General features: G+C 39.6%; 1 protein-coding gene and 1 non-coding gene across 2 annotated transcripts in view; both read left to right on the top strand.

Moving 5' to 3' along the window:
* PCCB (propionyl-CoA carboxylase subunit beta) overlaps positions 1-19,549 on the top strand; it is a 111,719-nt gene that overhangs the window by 60,668 nt on the left and 31,502 nt on the right. Inside the window, exon 12 of the mRNA XM_007457568.1 lies at positions 1,057-1,138. Coding sequence (XP_007457630.1) covers positions 1,057-1,138 — 82 coding nt within the window. The remainder of the gene's footprint in view (positions 1-1,056; positions 1,139-19,549) is intronic.
* On the top strand, positions 18,372-18,444 carry TRNAE-UUC (transfer RNA glutamic acid (anticodon UUC)). The gene has a single exon. It is a non-coding gene; the product is annotated as a tRNA-Glu (tRNA).

Here is a 19,549-nt window from a genome sequence, read left to right as displayed (position 1 = left end):
GCATTCCTGGGGAAGGGTGTGTTGCTGACCACCTAGTGAAGGCCTTCTTTCCTTCTTGCTATTCTGGCCACTGCCTGATGTGAGGAGCACTGCAGAATAAGCCAGAAGCCCAGCTGGGGAACTATAGCTCCAGACCACTGGCTTCTGTCTTCTCCATTTTGTTTCCTCTCTGATTTTGAAGCACTCACTTGGCCTGCAATACTTCTGCAGAAGGACTTGAAATTGTGTCCTTCAGGAAGAAGCCGTCCCTCGGGAAGAGGCCGTTTGCAGACACTGCCCTGGGCTTCTACCTATGGGGCCGTGTCTGGGCCAGGGATGCTCTGAAGAGTCATGTCCCCAGGGCCACTCCTTGTCTGCCTCTGCCTCACTCCTCAGGGGATACAATCAGTGGCCCACTGTGTGTAGTCATGAGAGGGAGGGTGGTCACAAGGCCCAGAAGTGATGGGCACAGCCTCCTTTTCTGAGCTGCTGTACTGTTTGGGGTTCTTGAAAGGTTTAGGACATCATTTGAAGGTGTTACGGTCCGAGGGCCCAGACATGTCTGAACAGCCTGCTTTGACCCAGCCATACCTCCTCTTCATTCAGTCCCAGGGGCTGTATGCATATGTGTAAATAGCACATGAAAAGTAAGGGAGGATTTTGTTACTGGGTGGGGCTGTACCCAAGACACTGGTGCTGAGCTCTCTGGGAAGCTGGGCTTGATGGTACAGTGGCTTGTTCACTACAATGTTCTTTGGTGCTCCATACAGTACCTAGAATGTAGGATGTGTTCAGAGAAGATAAATGAAGGAATCTCCACATTCAGGGGAATAAGCTCATTTTTTTTTCCTCTAAATGAAAACAGAAAGATCTTCTGGGTTAATATCAAGCTCAGGTTCAGTTTAATATGGTGGTAACAAAGGAATGTATCTTTGGGGACTGCTTTGCAAGCCCAGCAGGGACAGAATCAGTCCAGCCCCCATGCTGTGTCTCCCCCATTTCCTCTCCCATTCCCCACCCACAGAAGGCAACGGGCTCTTCCATGTTGATTATATCTGCTGCTTTTTCTATCCAAAGTGACCGTCTGGTTCCTGAGCTTGATACAATTGTCCCTTTGGAATCTACCAAAGCCTACAACATGGTGGACATCATACACTCTGTAAGTGCCACATCTGTCTGTCTTGTCTGTGCTGGCTCAACCACGTGCATGTCACTGTGCTTTGGCTCAGTGAGGAAGTGCTTTACCCACAGGCCTTACCATTGGACAACACAGGCAGGGCACAGGGTGGCACAGAACAAGGGCACTGAGTAGTGTGCTCTGGGAAGAGCTAGGGGCTGTGGCCACCCTACTGGCTTGGATGGGCTTGGGGGTGTGGCACTTGGGTCTGCAGAGCTCAGGGCTCTTGAGCTGGCACTCTGAGGCCCATAGAGAAAGGGCCGTGTCTCCAGAGCCTGGAGTTGAGGCAGGATGACTCTTCATGTACCTCTGTTAGGAGCCTCATGCTCAGAGGGCATTTTTTTTTTCTCTCTAGAGAAAGGAGAGTGAGTACACAAGGTGTCCTGTGACAGGGTTGAGGGGTGTGTGTGTAGATTGGAGTCATTTGTACCTTTTTCTTGGTGTAGCAGGTTCCTGGGTCATTAAGTGAAGAGGACAGTGTTGGGGTGAACTGGGGGCATCTGTCGATGGCCATTGTCTCTCTCACACTTTCCTATGCACACTGTGCTCTTAGCTCTTCTCTATTAACTGAACCCAGATGGCGCTGTGGGCGCAGCCTCTCCTGGACCCTGGCTCTCCCAGTGACCTGTTCCTCCTCCCTGTACTGTGGGGAGTCAGCGTGACTCAGCAGCCGTGGCCGGGCTCTGCCTCTCCTCATTGCTGGATTCTTAGCCTACTGAGCACCATTTGAGCCTGATTCTACCAGCATGCCCTCCTCTGACCTTAGCCTTCAGTACTCTCTACACCCTCACAGTTGTCCTGTCCGTCTCTCACCACCTCTGCTCCTGGACTCCCCAGCCCTCAATCATCCTGTTCCTGTGGAGCCCTCTGCCCCTCCTGGCCTCTGCCTTCCTGGCCCAGCTTGGACTCTACCATTATGCCAGATGTTAACAGCCAGGCACTGTTCTCAGTGTTGGTGCTGTATGACACTGTGATGGACAAAAACCCTGCCTCGTGACCTCACATTTGGGTGAGAGATTCAGAGAACAAAAGCATACATGGCATGTTTAGTTTTAGGTCCAAAAGTAGTGTGAAGAAGGTAAAATGGGGTCTGTGTCATCCGTGCTCCAGTTCTCCTTTTGCCCTGTGGAGTCCCATCCCTGGTTTAAGGCTGCAGCCAGCCAGCCAGCCAGCCAGCCAGCCATCCATCCATCCATCCATCCATCCATCCATCCATTCATCCACTCATCCATACAGTCACTTATTCATCCACCCACCCATGTTGCCAGTGGGGCCTGAGCCTGCCAGGGGAAAGCCCCGGAGCCTTGCTCCAGCCTGAGCTGGGTCCTTGGTTCACCTTTCTGGTCTCCGGCTTGAATATGTGCCGTGAACCTCCCCTCAGCTCCTGTTTTTATCTTCTTCACTTTCCCTGATCGAAACCCTAACTTCCTTCTCTATTCCCCACTCTGATCAGATGACATCAGCATTTCCTTCGTGGAGAAAATTGAGAGCATCAGGTTCATCACTTTCCATAGGTGCCTGTTTCTCCCTCCCCACCGTCCCTCCGTGTCTCCCCAGGCTGAAAGAATGAGGTGCCTCACCTGGGCTCCTCACTCCATTGCTTCCTGTCTGGCATCTTGCTTTCTTGACTGGTTTAACTTCTTCTCCCTCTCTTAACTGCTTCCTCTGGGCAATAAATGTGTTTGAACATGTATGGACTTCTTGTCTGCTAAACCAAACCCTTCTTAACCTGAATCTCTGTTTAACTGATGTCCACAGTCTTTTCTACCTTTTTCCTTAAACTCCTCTTGTCTCTTCTTCCTTTATTCCTCTCTGGAATCTGGCTTCTGCTTTCCTCCCTCTGTTGAATGACAGCTCTCCTAATGACCTCTCCAAATTGCTAAACCCAGGGAACTAAGGGCATTAAAGAGGTATAGTTACAGAAGTAACCATTATTAAAATAAATATAAATCCTCCTAAATAACAGAAACATTTATATAGAATAGATCAAATAAATACATCACAAAGAGAAACAGACAAGCCTCCCCAATGTTCTCTTCCAGGCACTGTTTTCCCACCAAGCCCCTGAGGGAAACCACCATCTTGACCTTTAACAGCATAAATTAGTTTTTCTTGGTTTTGTATACTACATAAATGGAATCATATAGTGTGCAGTCTTTTCTGTCTGGCTGCTTTCATTCAACGAGACGACTGAAATTCGTCCATATTGTTGCAATGCATGTTATTCTTGTGGTTCTCCTTGGGCTTTTTTTTTTTTTTGAACTTTTGAATTTTATTTTTTATACAGCAGGTTCTTATTAGTTATCCACTTTATACATATTGGTGTATACATGTCAATCCCAATCTCCCAGTTCATCCCACCAGCAACACTCCCCACCACCACTTTCCCCCCTTGGTGTCCATATGTTTGTTCTCTACATCTGTGTCTCTGTTTCTGCCCTGCAAACCGGTTCATCTGTACCATTTTTCTAGGTTCCACATATATGCATTAATATACGATATTTGTTTTTCTCTTTCTGACTTCACTCTGTATGACAGTCTCCAGATCCATCCACGTCTCTACAAATGACCCAATTTCGTTCCTTTTTATGGCTGAGTAATATTCCATTGTATATATGTTCCACAACTTCTTTATCCATTCGCCTATTGATGGGCATTTAGGTTGCTTCCATGACCTGGCTCTTGTAAATAGGGCTGCAGTGAACACTGGGGTGCATGTGTCTTTTTGAATTATGGTTTTCTCTGGGTATATGCCCAGTAGTGGGATTGCTGGGTCATATGGTAATTCTGTTTTTAGTTTTTTAAGGAATCTCCATACTGTTCTCCATAGTGGCTGTATTAATTTACATTCCCACCAACAGTGCAAAAGGGTTCCCTTTTCTCCACACCCCCTCCAGCATTTGTTGTTTGTAGATTTTCTGATGATGCCCATTCCAGTTGGTGTGAGGTGATACCTCATTGTAGTTTTGATTTGCATTTCTCTAATAACTAGTGATGTTGAGCAGCTTTTCATGTGCTTCTTGGCCATCTGTATGTCTTCTTTGGAGAAATGCCTATTTAGGTCTTCTGACCATTTTTGGATTGGGTTGTTTGTTTTTTAAATATTGACCTGCATGAGCTGTTTATATATTTTGGAGATTTATCCTTTGTCCATTGATTGGTTTGCAAATATTTTCTCCCATTCTGAGGGTTGTCTTTTCATCTTGTTTGTAGTTTCCTTTGCTTTGCAAAGCTTTTAAGTTTCACTAGGTCCCAATTGTTTATTTTTGTTTTTATTTCCATTACTCTAGGAGGTGGATCAAAAAAGATCTTGCAGTGATTTATGTCAAAGAGTGTTCCTCCTATGTTTTCCTCTATGAGTTTTATAGTGTCCAGTCTTACATTTAGGTCTCTAATCCATTTTGAGTTTATTTTTGTGTATGGTGTTAGAGAGTGTTCTAATTTCATTCTTTCACATGTAGCTGTCCAGTTTTCACAGCACCACTTATTGAAGAGACTGTCTTTTCTCCATAGTATATCCTTGCCTCCTTTGTCATAGATTAGTTGACCATAGCTACGTGGGTTTATCTCTGGGCTTTCTATCCTGTTCCATTGATCTATATTTCTGTTTTTGTGCCAGTACTATATTGTCTTGATTACTGTAGCTTTGTAGTATAGTCTGAAGTCCTCCAGCTCCTTTTTTTTTTCCTCAAGACTGCTTTGGCTATTCGGGGTCTTTTGTGTCTCCATACAAATTTTAAGATTTTTTGTTCTAGTTCTGTAAAAAAATGCCATTGGTAATTTGATAGGGATTGCATTGAATCTGTAGATTGCTTTGGGTAGTAGAGTCATTTTCACAATATTGATTCTTCCAATCCTGGAACATGGTATATCTCTCCATCTGTTTTTATCATCTTTAATTTCTTTCAACAGTGTCTTATAGTTTTCTGCATACAGGTCTTTTGTCTCCCTAGGTAGTTTATTCCTAGGTATTTTATTCTTTTTGTTGCAATGGTATATGGGAGTGTTTCCTTAATTTCTCTTTCAGATTTTTCATCATTATTGTGTAGGAGTGCAAGAGATTTCTGTGCATTAATTTTGTATCCTGCTACTTTACCAAATTCATTGATTAGCTCTAGTAGTTTTCTGGTAGCATCTTTAGGGTTCTCTATGTATAGTATCATGTCATCTGCAAAGAGTGACAGTTTTACTTCTTCTTTCCCAATTTGTATTCCTTTTATTTCTTTTACTTTTCTGATTGCTGTGGCTAGGACTTCGAAAACTATGTTGAATAGTAGTGGTGAGAGTGGACATCCTTGTCTTGTTCCTGATTTTAGAGGAAATGCTTTTAGTTTTTCACCCTTGAGAATGATATTTGCTGTGGGTTTTTTCGTAATACGGCCTTTATTATGTTGAGGTAGGTTCCCTGTGTGCCCACTTCCTGGAGCGTTTTTATCATAAATGGGTGTTGAATTTTGTCAAAAGCTTTTTCTGCGTCTATTGAGATGGTCTTATCGTTTTTCTTCAGTTTGTTAATATGGTGTATCACGTTGATTTTGCGTATATTGAAGAATCCTTGCATCCCTGGGATAAATCCCACTTGATCATGGTGTATGATCCTTTTAATGAGTTGTTGGATTCTGTTTGCTAATATTTTGTTGAGGATTTTTGCATCTATATTCATCAGTGATATTGGTCTGTAATTTTCTTTTTTGTAGTATCTTTGTCTGGTTTTGGTATCAGGGTGATGGTGGCCTCATAGAATGAGTTTGGGAGTGTTCCTTCCTCTGCAATGTTTTAGATGAGCTTGAGAAGGATGGGTGTTAGCTCTTCTCTAAGTGTTTGATAGAATTCACCTGTGAAGCCATCTGGTCCTGGACTTTTGTTTGTTGGAAGATATTTAATCACAGTTTCAATATCACTACTTGTGATTGGTCTGTTCATATTTTCTATTTCTTCCTGGTTCAGTCTTGGAAGGTTATACCGTTCTAAGAATTTGTCCATTTTTTCCAGGTTGTCCACTTTATTGGCAGAGAGTTTCTTGTAGTAATCCCTTAGGATGCTTTGTATTTCTCTGGTGTCTGTTGTAACTTCTTGGTTTTCATTTTTCATTTTCTTGATTTGAGTCCTCTCTCTCTTGACGAGTCTCGCTAATGGTTTATCAATTTTGTTTATATTCTCAAAGAACCAGCTTTTAGTTTTATTGATCTTTGCTATTGTTTTCTTCGTTACTATTTCATTTATTTTTGCTCTGATCTTTATGATTTCTTTCCTTCTACTAACTTTGGGTTTTGTTTGCTCTTCTTTCTCTAGTTCCTTTAGGTGTAAGGTTAGATTGTTTATTTGAGATTTTTCTTGTTTCTTCAGGTAGGCTTTATTGCTATAAACTTCCCTCTTAGAACTGCTTTTGCTGCATCCCATAGGTTTTGGATCGTCATGTTTTCATTGTCATTTGTCTCTAGGTATTTTCTGATTTCCTCTTTGATTTCTGCAGTGATCTCTTGGTTATTCAGTAATGTATTGTTTAGCACTCCATGTATTTGTGTTTTTACGTTTTTTTCCCTGTAATTCATTTCTAATCTTATAGCATTGTGGTCAGAAAAGATGCTTGATATGATTTAAATTTTCTTAAATTTACTGAGGCTTGATTTGTGCCCCAAGATGTGATCTATCCTGGAGAATGTTCCGTGTGCACTTGAGAAGAAAGTGTAATCTGCTCTTTTTGGTTGGAATGCCCTATAAATATCAATTAAATCTATCTGGTCTTTTGTGTCATTTAAAGGTTGTATTTCCTAATTTTCTGTTTGGATGATCTGTCCGTTGGTTTAAGTGAGGTGTTAAAGTTCTACACTATTATTGTGTTATTGCCGATTTCCTCTTTTATAGCTGTTAGCAGTTGTTTTATGTATTGAGATGCTTGTATGTTGGGTGCATATATATTTATAATTGTTATATCTTCTTCTTGGATGGATCCCTTGATCATTATGTAGTGTCCTTCTTTGTCTCTTGTAACATTCTTTATTTTAAAGTCCATTTTATCTGATATGAGTATTGCTACTCCAGGTTTCTTTTGATTTCCATTTGCATGGAATATCTTTTTCCATGCCCTCACTTTCAGTTGGTATGTCTGAAGTGGGTCTCTTGTAGACAGCATATTTATGGGTCTTGTTTTTGTATCCATTCAGCAAGCCTGTGTCTTTTGGTTGGAGTATTTAATCTATTCACGTTTAAGGTGATTATCGATATGTATGTTCCTATTCCCATTTTCTTGTTATGAGTTTGTTTTTTCTTTTAAAATAAATTTATTTATTTTTGGCTGTGTTAGGTCTTCGTTGCTGTGTGCAGGCTTTCTCTAGTTGTGAGTGGGGGCTACTCCTCGTTGTGCTGCATGGGCTTCTCATTGTCGTGGCTTCTCTTGTTGTGGAGCATGGGCTGTAGGCGTGCGGGCTTCAGTACTTGTGGCACGTGGGCTCAGTAGTTGTGGCTTGCGGGCTCTAGAGTGCAGACTCAGTAGTTGTGGGACTTGGGCCTAGTTGCTCCATGGCATGTGGTATCTTCACTGCGCCACCTGGGAAGCCCTATGAGTTTGTTTTTGTAGGTCCATTTCTTCTCTTATGTTTCCCACTGAAAGAAGTTCTTTCGGCATTTGTTGTAGATCAGGTTTGATGGTGCTGAATTCTCTTAGCTTTTGCTTGTCTGTAAAGCTTTTGATTTCTCCATCGAATCTGAATGAGATCCTTGCTGGGTAGAGTAATCTTGGTTGTAGGTTCTTCCCTTTCATCAGTTTAAATATATCATGCCACTCCTTTCTGGTTTGTAGAGTTTCTGCTGAGAAATCAGCTGTTAACGTTATGGGAGTCCCTTATATGTTATTTGTCGTTTTCCCCTTGTTGCTTTCAGTAATTTTTCTTTGTCTTCAATTTTTGTCAGTTTGATTACTGTGTGTCTCGGCGTGATTCTCCTTCGGTTTATCCTGCCTGGGACTCTCTGTACTTCATTGACTTGTGTGGCTATTTCCTTTTCCATGTTAGGGAAGTTTTTGACTATAATCTCTTCAAATATTTTCTTGGGTACTTTCTCTCTGTCTTCTCCTTCTGGGACCCCTATAATGCGAGTGTTGTGTTTATTGTTTTCCCAGAGGTCTCTTAGGCTGTCTTCATATCTTTTCATTCTTTTTTCTTCTGTTCTGTGGCAGTGAATTCCACCATTCTGCCTTCCAGGTGTCTTACCCGTTCTTCCTTAATTATTCTTGTATTGATTCCTTCTAGTGTATTTTTCATTTCAGTTATTGTGTTGTTCATCTCTGTTTGTCTGTTTTTTAATTCTTCTAGGTGTCTGTTCTTTAATTCTTCTAGGTCTTTGTTAAACATTTCTTGCATCTTCTCGATCTTTGCCGCCATTCTTTTTCCGAGGTCTTGGATCATCTTCACTATCGTTATTCTGAATTCGTTTTCTGGAAGGTTGCCTATCTCCACTTCATTTAGTTGTTTTTCTGGGGTTTTATCTTGTTCCTTCATCTGGTACATAGCCCTCTGCCTTTTAATTTTGTGTGTCTTTCTGTGAATGTGGTTTTTGTTCCACAGGCTGCAGGATTGTAGTTCTTCTTGCTTCTGCTCTCTGCCCTCTGCTCTCTGTAGTCTTTTGTATGAACAGACCACAGTTTATCTACTGTTGGTGGGAATTTGGGTAGTTTCTAGTTTGGGATTATTACAGATAGTTCTGATATCATTCTGTTATGTGATTTTGGTAAATAAACAAACAAACTTCCACGTTTCTGTTGAATCTGTAGTGAGGAGTAGAAGTACCACCTCATAGCCAGGCATACATGGAGCCTTAGTGGACCCTGCCCAAGGGTTTTTCAAAGGCTGTGTCAGTTTGCAATCCCTCCAGCAGCATTTGAGAGTTCTGGTGCCTTAACATTGTCACCAACACTTGACCAATACCATACTGCCTTAATTATTCAGTTGATGGTACACTTTCACATCTGGTAGAGATAGTTCCTCTTGATTATTCTTTTCTTGGAGTTTTCTTGCCTAGTCTTGTTTATTTTTCCATATGAAATTTAGAAATCAGTTTGTCTTGTTTTAGGGTGAAAGCGGGGGGTGGAAGTAGGGGATCCTTTTGTTGTTTTTATTGGGATCCCATTAAATTTATGCACTAACTAGGGAAAATTGACATCCTTATGAATCTGAAACAATCTAAAAACACAGTTTGCATTTTTATTTGTTAAAGTGTACTTTTTTCTCCTGACTGTTTTAAAGATTTCCTTGTTTATTTCTAAGTATCTTTTTATTTAGATGGGGTCTTTTCTATTTTCTGTTGTTTTTTAGGTATATATGAAAGCTTTTGATTCTGTTTATCAATTTTATATCCAATTACCTTTTAAGTTCTCTTATTATTTGTTATAGTTTTTCACTGTTAATTCTTTTGGCTTTTTCAAGTATATTAGTGTATTGCCTACATACAAATAGTTTTGTCTTTTCCTTTCCAGTTATGTTATATCATTTCTTTCTCTTGTTCAGTTGCATTGATGTACCTCCATATTTTATCAAATGCAGTGATAAGCAGTGGTTGTCATAGTGGGCATCTTTGTTGGTTTTTTTTTTTTGGCGATATGCGGGCCTCTTACTGCGGTGGCCTCTCCCGCCACGGAGCACAGGCTCCAGACGCGCAGGCTCAGTTGCCATGGCTCACGGGCCCAGCCGCTCAGCGGCATGCGGGATCTTCCTGGACTGGGGCACGAACCCACGTCCCCTGCATCGGCAGGCAGACTCCCAACCACTGCGCCACCAGGGAAGCCCCAGGGCATCTTTGTTTTGTTCCTAACTTTAGAGAGACTGTCATTAGTGTTTCCTAATTTTATATCTTTTTCTCATGTTAAGAAAGCTACCACTGCTTCCTGTTTTTTTTTTAACATCTTTACTGGAGTATAATTGCTTTGCAATGTTGTGTTGGTTTCTGCTGTATAACAAAGTGAATCAGCTATATGTATACAGATATCCCCATATCTCCTCCCTCTTGCATCTCCCTTCCACCCTCCCTATCCCACACTGGTTCCTATTTTAATTTTTGTTGTTGCCTACTTGTTTTCTTTGTAAATCAGGGGTGAGTATTGAATATTGTTAAGTGCCCTTTCAGCATTTATAGAGGTAATCACATTGATTTTTCTTAGTTCTATTTGTAAATATATCTTAATACTTGTTATATTTTATAAATGTTTTATTTTGAGTGTTTACATCAATATCATGGAATGTTAGCTGATTTTGGGGGTATTTTATTTATTTTAAACTTTTTTTTTTTTTTAATTTTTTTTATGCGGGCCTCTCACTGTTGTGGCCTCTCCCGCTGTGGAGCACAGGCTCCGGACGCGCAGGCTCAGCGGCATGGCTCATGGGCCCAGCCGCTCCGTGGCACGTGGATCTTCCCGGACTGGGGCACAAACCCGTGTCCCCTGCATCGGCAGGTGGACTCTCAACCACTGCACCACCAGGGAAGCCCTAAACTTTTTATTTTATATTGGAGTATAGCCGATTAACGTTTTGATAGTTTCAGGTGCACAGCAAAGTGACTCAGCCATACATATGCATGTATCCATTCTCCCCCAAAATCCCCTCCCATCCACAAGCTGCCACATAATATTGAGCAGAGTTCCCTGTGCTATACAGTAGGGCCTTGTTGGTTATCCATTTTAAGTATAGCAGTATTTACATGTCTATCCTAAACTCCCTGACTGTCCCTTCTTTGGGGAGGTGGTGTATTTTAAAATCAGGTTTTGGTGTCAGTGCTCTTGCATCATTTATTAGGTTGCTAGGGCTGCCATAACAAAATACCACAGACTGAATTGCTTAAACAAAAATTAATTTTCTCACGGTTCTGGAGGCTAGAAGTCCAGGATTGAGGTGCCAACAGAGTTGGTTTCTGGTGAGCCCTCTCTACTGTGTCCCGATGTGGCCTTTCTTTGTGCACAAAAAAGAGAGATCTCTGGTGTCTTTTCCTCTTAAAAGGACACCAGTCCTTTCAAATTAGGGCCCCAACCTTTATGACCTCATTTACTTTATCTTCTTAAAGGCCCTGTCTCCAAACATAATCACATTGGGGGTTAAGCTTCAATGTATGAATTTTGGCGGTGGGGATACATAGTTCAGTTCATGAAGTGCCATAATGATAATTTGCAAGTTTTCTATGCTTTGGAACAGTTGAAATAGCATTGGGATTATCTGCTCTTTAAAAATCTGGTGGGATTTTCCTGGTGGCGCCGTGGTTAAGAGTCTGCCTGCTAATGCAGGTGACATGGGTTCGATCCCTGGTCCAGGAAGATCCCATGTGCCATGGAGCAGCTAAGCCCATGTGCCACAACTACTGAGCCAGTTTTGGTAGACTATTTATATTTTTTCTATGAATTACCTATTCCAGATTTTTAATTTTACCTGCATAGGATTATGCAGGGTTATATAGTCTTAGAAGATTAGCAAAATCTGTTTCAGTGGTTTTCTCTGACATTTCTTGTTTTATATTTTCTTGATAGTTACCTATAGTTGAAATATTTTATTGATGTGTTTCAGAGAATCAACTTTTTGTTTAATTTTTGTTTCTTTTTAAAGCTATGTATTTTCTGCTTTTTTATTGATTAATTCCTTTTGTGCTTTCTTTCAGTTAATCATCTTTTTTTCCTTCTCGAACTTTTGAGCTAGAAGTTTAATAAATATATTGTTTCATTTTTAATGCTGTATTTAAGTCCATTGTAGAAAACATAGTCAAATAGCCACATCTAACTGTAGGGGAGGTTAGGAAATATGATAGCCATTTGCCCATCGTTTCTTCTACAGTGGTAGAAACAGAAGCTGGATTTTTGGTGGATACTTAGGAGTCTCTGCTACACTCTCTAAATCCTTTTTAAATAAAAACAAATAATATGTACAAATGAAAAAACTTAAGTATAGTAACATGTAAAATAAAATGCAAATATTTTCTCTCTCCTTCTTATCAGTCTTTCCCAGAGGTAAGCACTATTAAGTTTCTTGTGTATCTTTCCAGAAAAAAATTTATATGTCAAATATATATCAATATATTTACTTTTAACTGAAAAAAGATTGTATTATAGACACTTTCACACCTTACTCTTTTTTCACTTTCTTTCCCTGTCATGGCATACAGGTCTACCTTATTCATTATAATGACTGTATAGTACTCCATTGTATGGATGGAACATTATTTAAACATTACCGTACTGATGGACATTTAGATCTTTTACAGTTTTTGTTGTTATAGCAGTGCTGCAGTAAACATCTGTGTGTATTAGTATGTTTTTGTGACTATATCCATTGGATCAGAACTTAGTAATGGAATTTTGTCAGTGGCATGAATTCTTAAAATTCTTTAAAAAAAAAAAAAAAGAGGGGGAAGGTGGTATTTCTGGGTAGTCAAAGTCTCCTGAATACAAAACTCTACACATACTTGAAAAACTATATGTAGGCCAATGAGAAGAAAAAATAAAACTACCATTTCCATTCCTTTATCATAATTGTAAGACAGGAAACTACAAACTTCATATAACAATAAGTAGAACAATAAATACCACTTTTAAAAAAAATTATTATTTATTTTTGGCTGTGCTGGGTCTTAGTTGTGGCACGCGGGATCTTTAGTCACGGCATGTGGACTCTTAGTTGCAGCATGCAGACTTCTTAGTTGTGGCATGCATGAGGGATCTAGTTCCCTGACCAGGGGTCAAGCCCAGGCCCCCTGCATTGGAAGCTCAGAGTCTTAACCACTGGACCACCATGGAAGTCCCTAAGCATCACTTTCTAGTAGGACTGTTTCTTGAATTTTGGCAACAAGTCTCTGTGGAGAGCTGGCAGAAGTGTTGAGACACTGCTCAGAAGAAAGAGAAGGGAATTTAGAAGAAACCACTCAGGGAGAGAAAGTTCAGTATAAGAGTGAAAATACTGGAAAAGAGTCCTCTTAGGTCAGAAGAGTTACTTAAGGGGAGGGACTTAAACATACACAAGAATCAAGAAAACATGTAAGGGCATTCCTTCTAGGGAAGAAAAGATTAAAAAAGAAGAGAGAAGCACCTTTGGAAATTGTGAAGTGAAGGAAAAATGAAGAAAGAGGTAAATTTATGTGTCTGCAAGATAAAAAAAACAAAAACTGAAGGTCATACTACCCCTTTCCCTACCACCCTCTTCTAATATCAAGACACCCATTAACTAAGTGGCACTTTGTTATACTGACAGAAGAGGGCACTCTTGAACTGGGAATCTTGTTCACCATCCCAGGCTGTCAATCCTGTCCACAAAATGCAGATACAAGTAGTTTATCTATACAGAGCTACTAAGATAAAAAAACCAAAAATGAGAACAAAAAACTTCACTTGACAAAACTCCTTTCATTGTAAAAGTTAGTCATTCAGCAGATGATCACACTGCAGTTGAGTTCAGTAGCCTCAAATCATCACCTGAGTTATGAAAATCAAATTCAGAAACTAATGACAGAATGGACATAAAATAGGAAGAAGTAAAGTTAGAGGTGACTGAATTAAAATGGGGGGGGACAAAATCATATATGAGAAATGAAGACAGAATTATAAAGTGCTCTAGGGAGAGTGTATTTGAATGAAATTTAATAAGGAATGTTGAAGAAAAGTGGGAAAACAACCAAAAGCATAAAGAAAAAGGTAAAAAAATCAGAAAAAAGTGACTAAAATGGAAGATAGGCAAAGAAGACTGAACATACATATAACTGGAGTGTCTGACGAAGGACAAACAGGAAGAGAATTAATGTTTAAAACTGTAATCCAAGAAGACATCCCAGAAGAAGACCCAGAGCTACATAATGAAAGAGCTCACTGAGTGTATGGGAAAATTAACCAAGAATGATCAAACTCGAGTAAATATCCACATATAACTATTAGATTTTTTTTTGGCTGCACTGGGTCTTAGTTGTGGCATGTGAGACCTTTAGTTGCGGCATGCAGACTTCTTAGTTGTGGCATGTGGACTCCTAGTTGAGGCTTGTGGGCTTCTTAGTTGTGGCATGTGGACTCCTAGTTGAGGCTTGTGGGCTTCTTAGTTGTGGCATGTGGACTCCTAGTTGCAGCATGCATGCAGGATCTTGTTCTCCAACCAGGGATCGAACCCAGGCCCCCTGCATTGGGAGCGTGGAGTCTTACCCACTGGACCACCAGGGAAGTCCCACTACTAGATTTTGAAAAGAAAAATCCTCAAGACTTTGAGGCAAAAAGATTAAATAACTTACAGGGATGGGGAATTAGAGTAGCATCAGACTTTTCAAAAGCAACAACAAAGCAAGGCAACAATAGAGAAGCACTTCCTGGAGAGTCCAGGAAAGACTAAAGATTTTATATGTAGCCAAGCTGGTGTTCATGTATTAAGACTAAAGAAAACCAGCTAAAACTGAAGGAATTCTGTGTTCCCAGGCTTTTCTTGAGGAAGCTTCTAGAGGATGAGTTTCATCCAACCAAGAGATTACTGGACAAATTTTAGGAAAAGGATTGATGGTGCTTATTTAATTATAAGACTAGGATAAGTTGGGAATGAGGGTAGAGAACAATAAATAAATCTTCTGTTAATTCTTGAATAAAAGGAGAAAATATAAGCCAAATGACAGAATTCTAAGAGAATAAAGATAATGAAAACACTACATATCAAAATCTATGGAATACTGTCTATGAGAGGAGGAAAATTTATAGCCTTAATTGCTTATTGAAAAATGAAAGAAGGAAAAGAAACTAAATTCTCCACTCAAAAAGCTGGGGAAAAAATATTCTAAAGAATAACAAGACAGGATTTAATAAGGATAAAAGCAGAAATTTTATGACTTGGGAAGTAGAAAAATAGCTGTAACTAATGGAATAGAGTAACTACTAGCTAACTTAAAAAAAAGGCACAAGTAAAAAGTGGAAAGGAGAAATGATAGAGATAGAAGAAATTTAAAAATCATAAGAGGTTAGATGAACTGGACATTTTATTTGGAAAATACATTTTACCCAAAATTGACCCCATTAGAGGTAGAAAGCCTAAGTGGACCAACTTACATAGTAGTTATTTCACAAAAATAGCACTAGGCCCAGATAGTTTCATGTGGGAATTCTATGAAACCTTCCAAGACCAAAGAATCACAGTGCTATATAAATTATTTCAGATCATAGACAGTAAACACACACACACACACCCTTTACAAATTCTTTTTATGAAACAAGTATGACATTGATATAACTGAACCTGATATAGAACTGAAAAAGATTTCAGATTGGCATCATTTACCAATATTGATGCAACAATACCAAATAAATGTTAGCTAACAGACTCCAACACCATGTTAAAATTATATACCATAAGCAAGTGGGATTTATTGTAGGAATGCAAGGTTGGTTCTAGAAAATCTATAATGTACTGCATTAATAGATAGACAGGAGAAAGATTATATGGTTGTTTTCATACAATGCTGAGAAAAGGCTTTAAGAAAGTTCAACACCCATTTCTAATAGGAACACTCAAGAAAGTAGGAATTGATGAATACTTAACATGATAGTTTAATATACACTTTTTCAAAACCAAGCATCTTAATATGGAAATACTTACACTAAGATCTGGGACAAGGCAAGGATGCTCTCTATCTCCATTATTATTTAACATTGTACTGGAAGTATTAGCCAATGCAATTAGATAAAGAAGAAGATCAATTAGAGGCAAAAAGCTTTGCAAAAGTTGACCTATGCTTGTGTATAACATAATATGCTAAAAATCCTAGGGAATGCGTGATAAAACTGAAACAATAAATAGGGAACAGGATATAAAATTAACCTAGGAATAGTCTTCATATACACAAACAGTAACCAGTTATATTGTGGTAATGTAAAAACTCCTTTTGCATAGCAATAAAGATAAAATATTTAGTAATAAACTTATGGGGCAAATTTTAAAACTTCTGAAAAACATGAAAATAGACTTGAACAGATGCAGAGACATCCCTTGTTCCTGGATATTGAGTTAATATAAGAACATCAAAAGAAAAGCTATGGCCATATCCTTTATTAAAGCATGCTATAGTTAAAACAGTGTAGTCCTGGCACATAAATAGATCAGTGGAATAGAATAGAAAAGCTAGAAGTTGATTCAAGTACATATAGAATTCTGGTACATATGATAAAGGTATTATGTCAAATTCCAGGAGCAAAGTTTAGCTTTTTAATAAATGGTGCTAAGGAATTGCCTGGCAGTCCAGTAGTTAGGACTCTGCTCTCTCACTGCCAAGGGCCCAGGTTCAATCCCTGGTTAGGGAACTAAGATCCCACAAGCTGTGCAGTGTGGCTCCCCACCCTGCAAAATAAATAAATAAATAAATAAATGGTGCTAGACACCTGGATAGTTGGTTAGGAAAATATAAAATTTTTTTTGTAGTTTATACCATATACAAAAATAAACTAATAATAGATCAGAGAACTAAATATAGTAAGTGAAATATTTAAAGAAAGCATAGATGAATTTCTCTAACTTTAGGAGAAGGTAAAGGATTTTGAACTATGATTTAAAATTCAGTTTCAGTTAAAAAATTGATAAATATGACTATATAAACATTAAAAAATTCCACTCTGCATAGCAAAAAAATACATGAAGTTAAGACAACCGGGGGGACTTCCCTGGTGGCACTGTGGTTAAGAATCCACCTGCCATTGCAAGGGACACAGGTTTGAGCCCTGGTCCGGGAAGATCCCACATGCCACGGAGCAGCTAAGCCCGTGCGTCACGACTACTGAGCCTGCACTCCAGAGCTTGCGAGCCACAACTACTGAGCCTGTGTGCCACAACTGCTGAAGCCCACATGCCACAACTATTGAAGCCTGAGCACGTAGAGGCCATGCTCTGCAACAAAGAGAAGCCACCACAGTGAGAAGCCCACGCACCGCAACAAAGAGTAGCCCCTGCTCGCCGCAACTAGAGAAAGCCTGTGCACAGCAGCGAAGACCCAGCACAGCCATAAATGAATGAATGAATGAATGAATGACAACCAGGAATTCCCTGGTGGTCCAGTGGTTAGGACTCCATACTTCTACTGCAGGGGGCACAGGTTCAATCCCTGGTTGGGGAACTAAGGTCCTGCATGCCCTGTGGTGTGGCCTCCCCCCAAAACAACAAGAGCAACAACAAAAAAAGGACAACCAACAAACTGGGAGAAAATCTTTGCAACATATATCACAAGTAAAGAACCAATATCCCTAATATGTAAAGAACTTTTTTAAAAATTGAAGGAATAAAGACTAAAACTGATAGAAAAGCAGGCAAAAATCATGAATAGATAGCCCATAAAAGAAGATGTAAAATGGACCTTAAACATATTTGAAAGATGTTCAGCTTTACTCATAATGCTAGAAATGCAACTTAAAATTATACTGAGTTATTCCTCCTTTGTCAGATTGGCCAGTGATTCAAAACTTGAAAATACTTTACATGGCAAGTCTGTGGGAAAGCAGACACTGTCATGTGTTGATGGTAAGAGCTATCTGAGAGTTTGCCCTGGCAGTCCCACTTCTAGGAATTTACCCTGAAGATACACTTCCCACTTTATACAATTATAGATGCACAAGGTTCCTACTGTTACAGTGTTATTTATAATTGCAAAGTATTCTAAACAACCTGAATGTAAGTGTCAAAATAATGTACACAACACATAGGAGATGGGTTGAATAAACTTTGGTATGCCCACACAATGGAGTACTATGCAGGAGTGAAAAAGAGTGAGGAAAAGCTCTATGAACTGATATGGAGTGATTTCCAGGATATATTGTTAAGTGAAGAAACTCAGAGTGCAAGAGAGAAACTCAGAGTGTGAGAGAGTATCTATAGTTTGTTACTTTCCATCTAAGGTGGAAGGGGAATTAAAAATCTATAAATGTGGGGCTTCCCTGGTGGCGCAGTGGTTGAGAGTCTGCCTGCCGACGCAGGGGACGCGGGTTCGTGCCCCGGTCCAGGAGGATCCTATATGCCGCAGAGCAGCTGGGCCTATGAGCCATGGTCGCTGAGCCTGCGCATCCGGAGCCTGTGCTCTGCGATGGGAGAGGCCACAACAGTGAGAGGCCCACGTACCGCAAAAAAAAAAAAAATAATAAAAAATAAAATAAAAAAATAAAAATCTATAAATGTATCTACTCATTTTTGCAGTGCACACACAAAGGATAAATCAGAAAGTGATGACATTAATAACAGGGTGAGGGAGTTCCCTGGTGGTCCAGTGGTTAGGACTCAGCACTTTCACTGCTGTGGGCCCGGGTTCGATCCCTGGTCAGGGAACTAAGATCCCGAAAGCTGTGCAGCACTGCAAAAAAACCCCCAAAACAAAAACAGCCTGAGTGGAAGGGATGGGGAGTGACACTATTAACCTATATTAATGTTTACATACTAAAAATAAAATCAAGACAGGGTGGGGGTAAACCTTTGAAATAAAAACAAATGAAACTGTGTTTCAAATGAATAACTTTTGATCACAGTATTTTGACTCTATACCTTTAGTCTAATGACAGAAATAGTCATAAAGAAATACTGAATATTAGGTTTTTGTTTTTGTTTTTTTGCTGTCATATGGGTTAGCAATTCTGAAACCATTTCATTTACATTTGAGGATTGAATAATAACTACGTTTTGAGATTAATGGGAGTTAGATGTCCACTATAGGAGAAAGGAGTTATAGTATGGAAAGGGGGATACTAGAATGAACCCTGTAGTTGAATTGGAAGTTGGAATTGGAGTTATCAGTATGAACTCCTGGTTTCATATTACTTACAGAAATAAGTGTGTGTGTGTGTGTGTGTGTGTGTGTGTGTGTGTGTGTGTGTGTGTGTGTGTGTGTGTGTGTAGATCTCCTAGCTCTGTGCTCTGGGCTAGCTTCTTAGAAGCAGCCATTTATTCTACCCCCCACCCTTGGGACCTGGGTCTCTTGGAGAAATGGCTGATTCTAGGGCTTGGGGCAGGAAAAAAATACAAGATGAACCTGAAAGTAAGGTAATTCCAGAATGTAAGGTAATGCTCAAAGAATGATGGAGAAGCATCAAAAGGGCATAGGATCCACCTTGAATGAGCTCTCACTGTCAAATGTGGGACACTTTGAACATAAAATAAATGTTGGTGGTAAAGATTACAATCCACATAATAAAACAAAAATCTATACCTTCATACTGTGGATTTCCCATAAGTAAATGGGAAAGGCAAAGACATTTTTGACAATAGAATACCAAGTAATAAATGGAGAAGGAAAAATGGAGTTAGAAAAATTGTTTGGCAGTTATCATGGCAGTAATTGGGTTGATAAGCAAGGATCATCTATGAATGCTAACTAAACCTACTAGGTAAAAGCTTGATGAAGCATAGGAATTTTACATAATTTCAGAATATTTCCCTA

This window comes from Lipotes vexillifer, unplaced genomic scaffold, assembly GCF_000442215.2.
Source record: "Lipotes vexillifer unplaced genomic scaffold, Lipotes_vexillifer_v1.1 scaffold86, whole genome shotgun sequence".
NCBI classification, from domain to species: Eukaryota; Metazoa; Chordata; class Mammalia; order Artiodactyla; family Lipotidae; genus Lipotes; species Lipotes vexillifer.
This window is presented reverse-complemented; position numbering and strand designations above follow the sequence as displayed.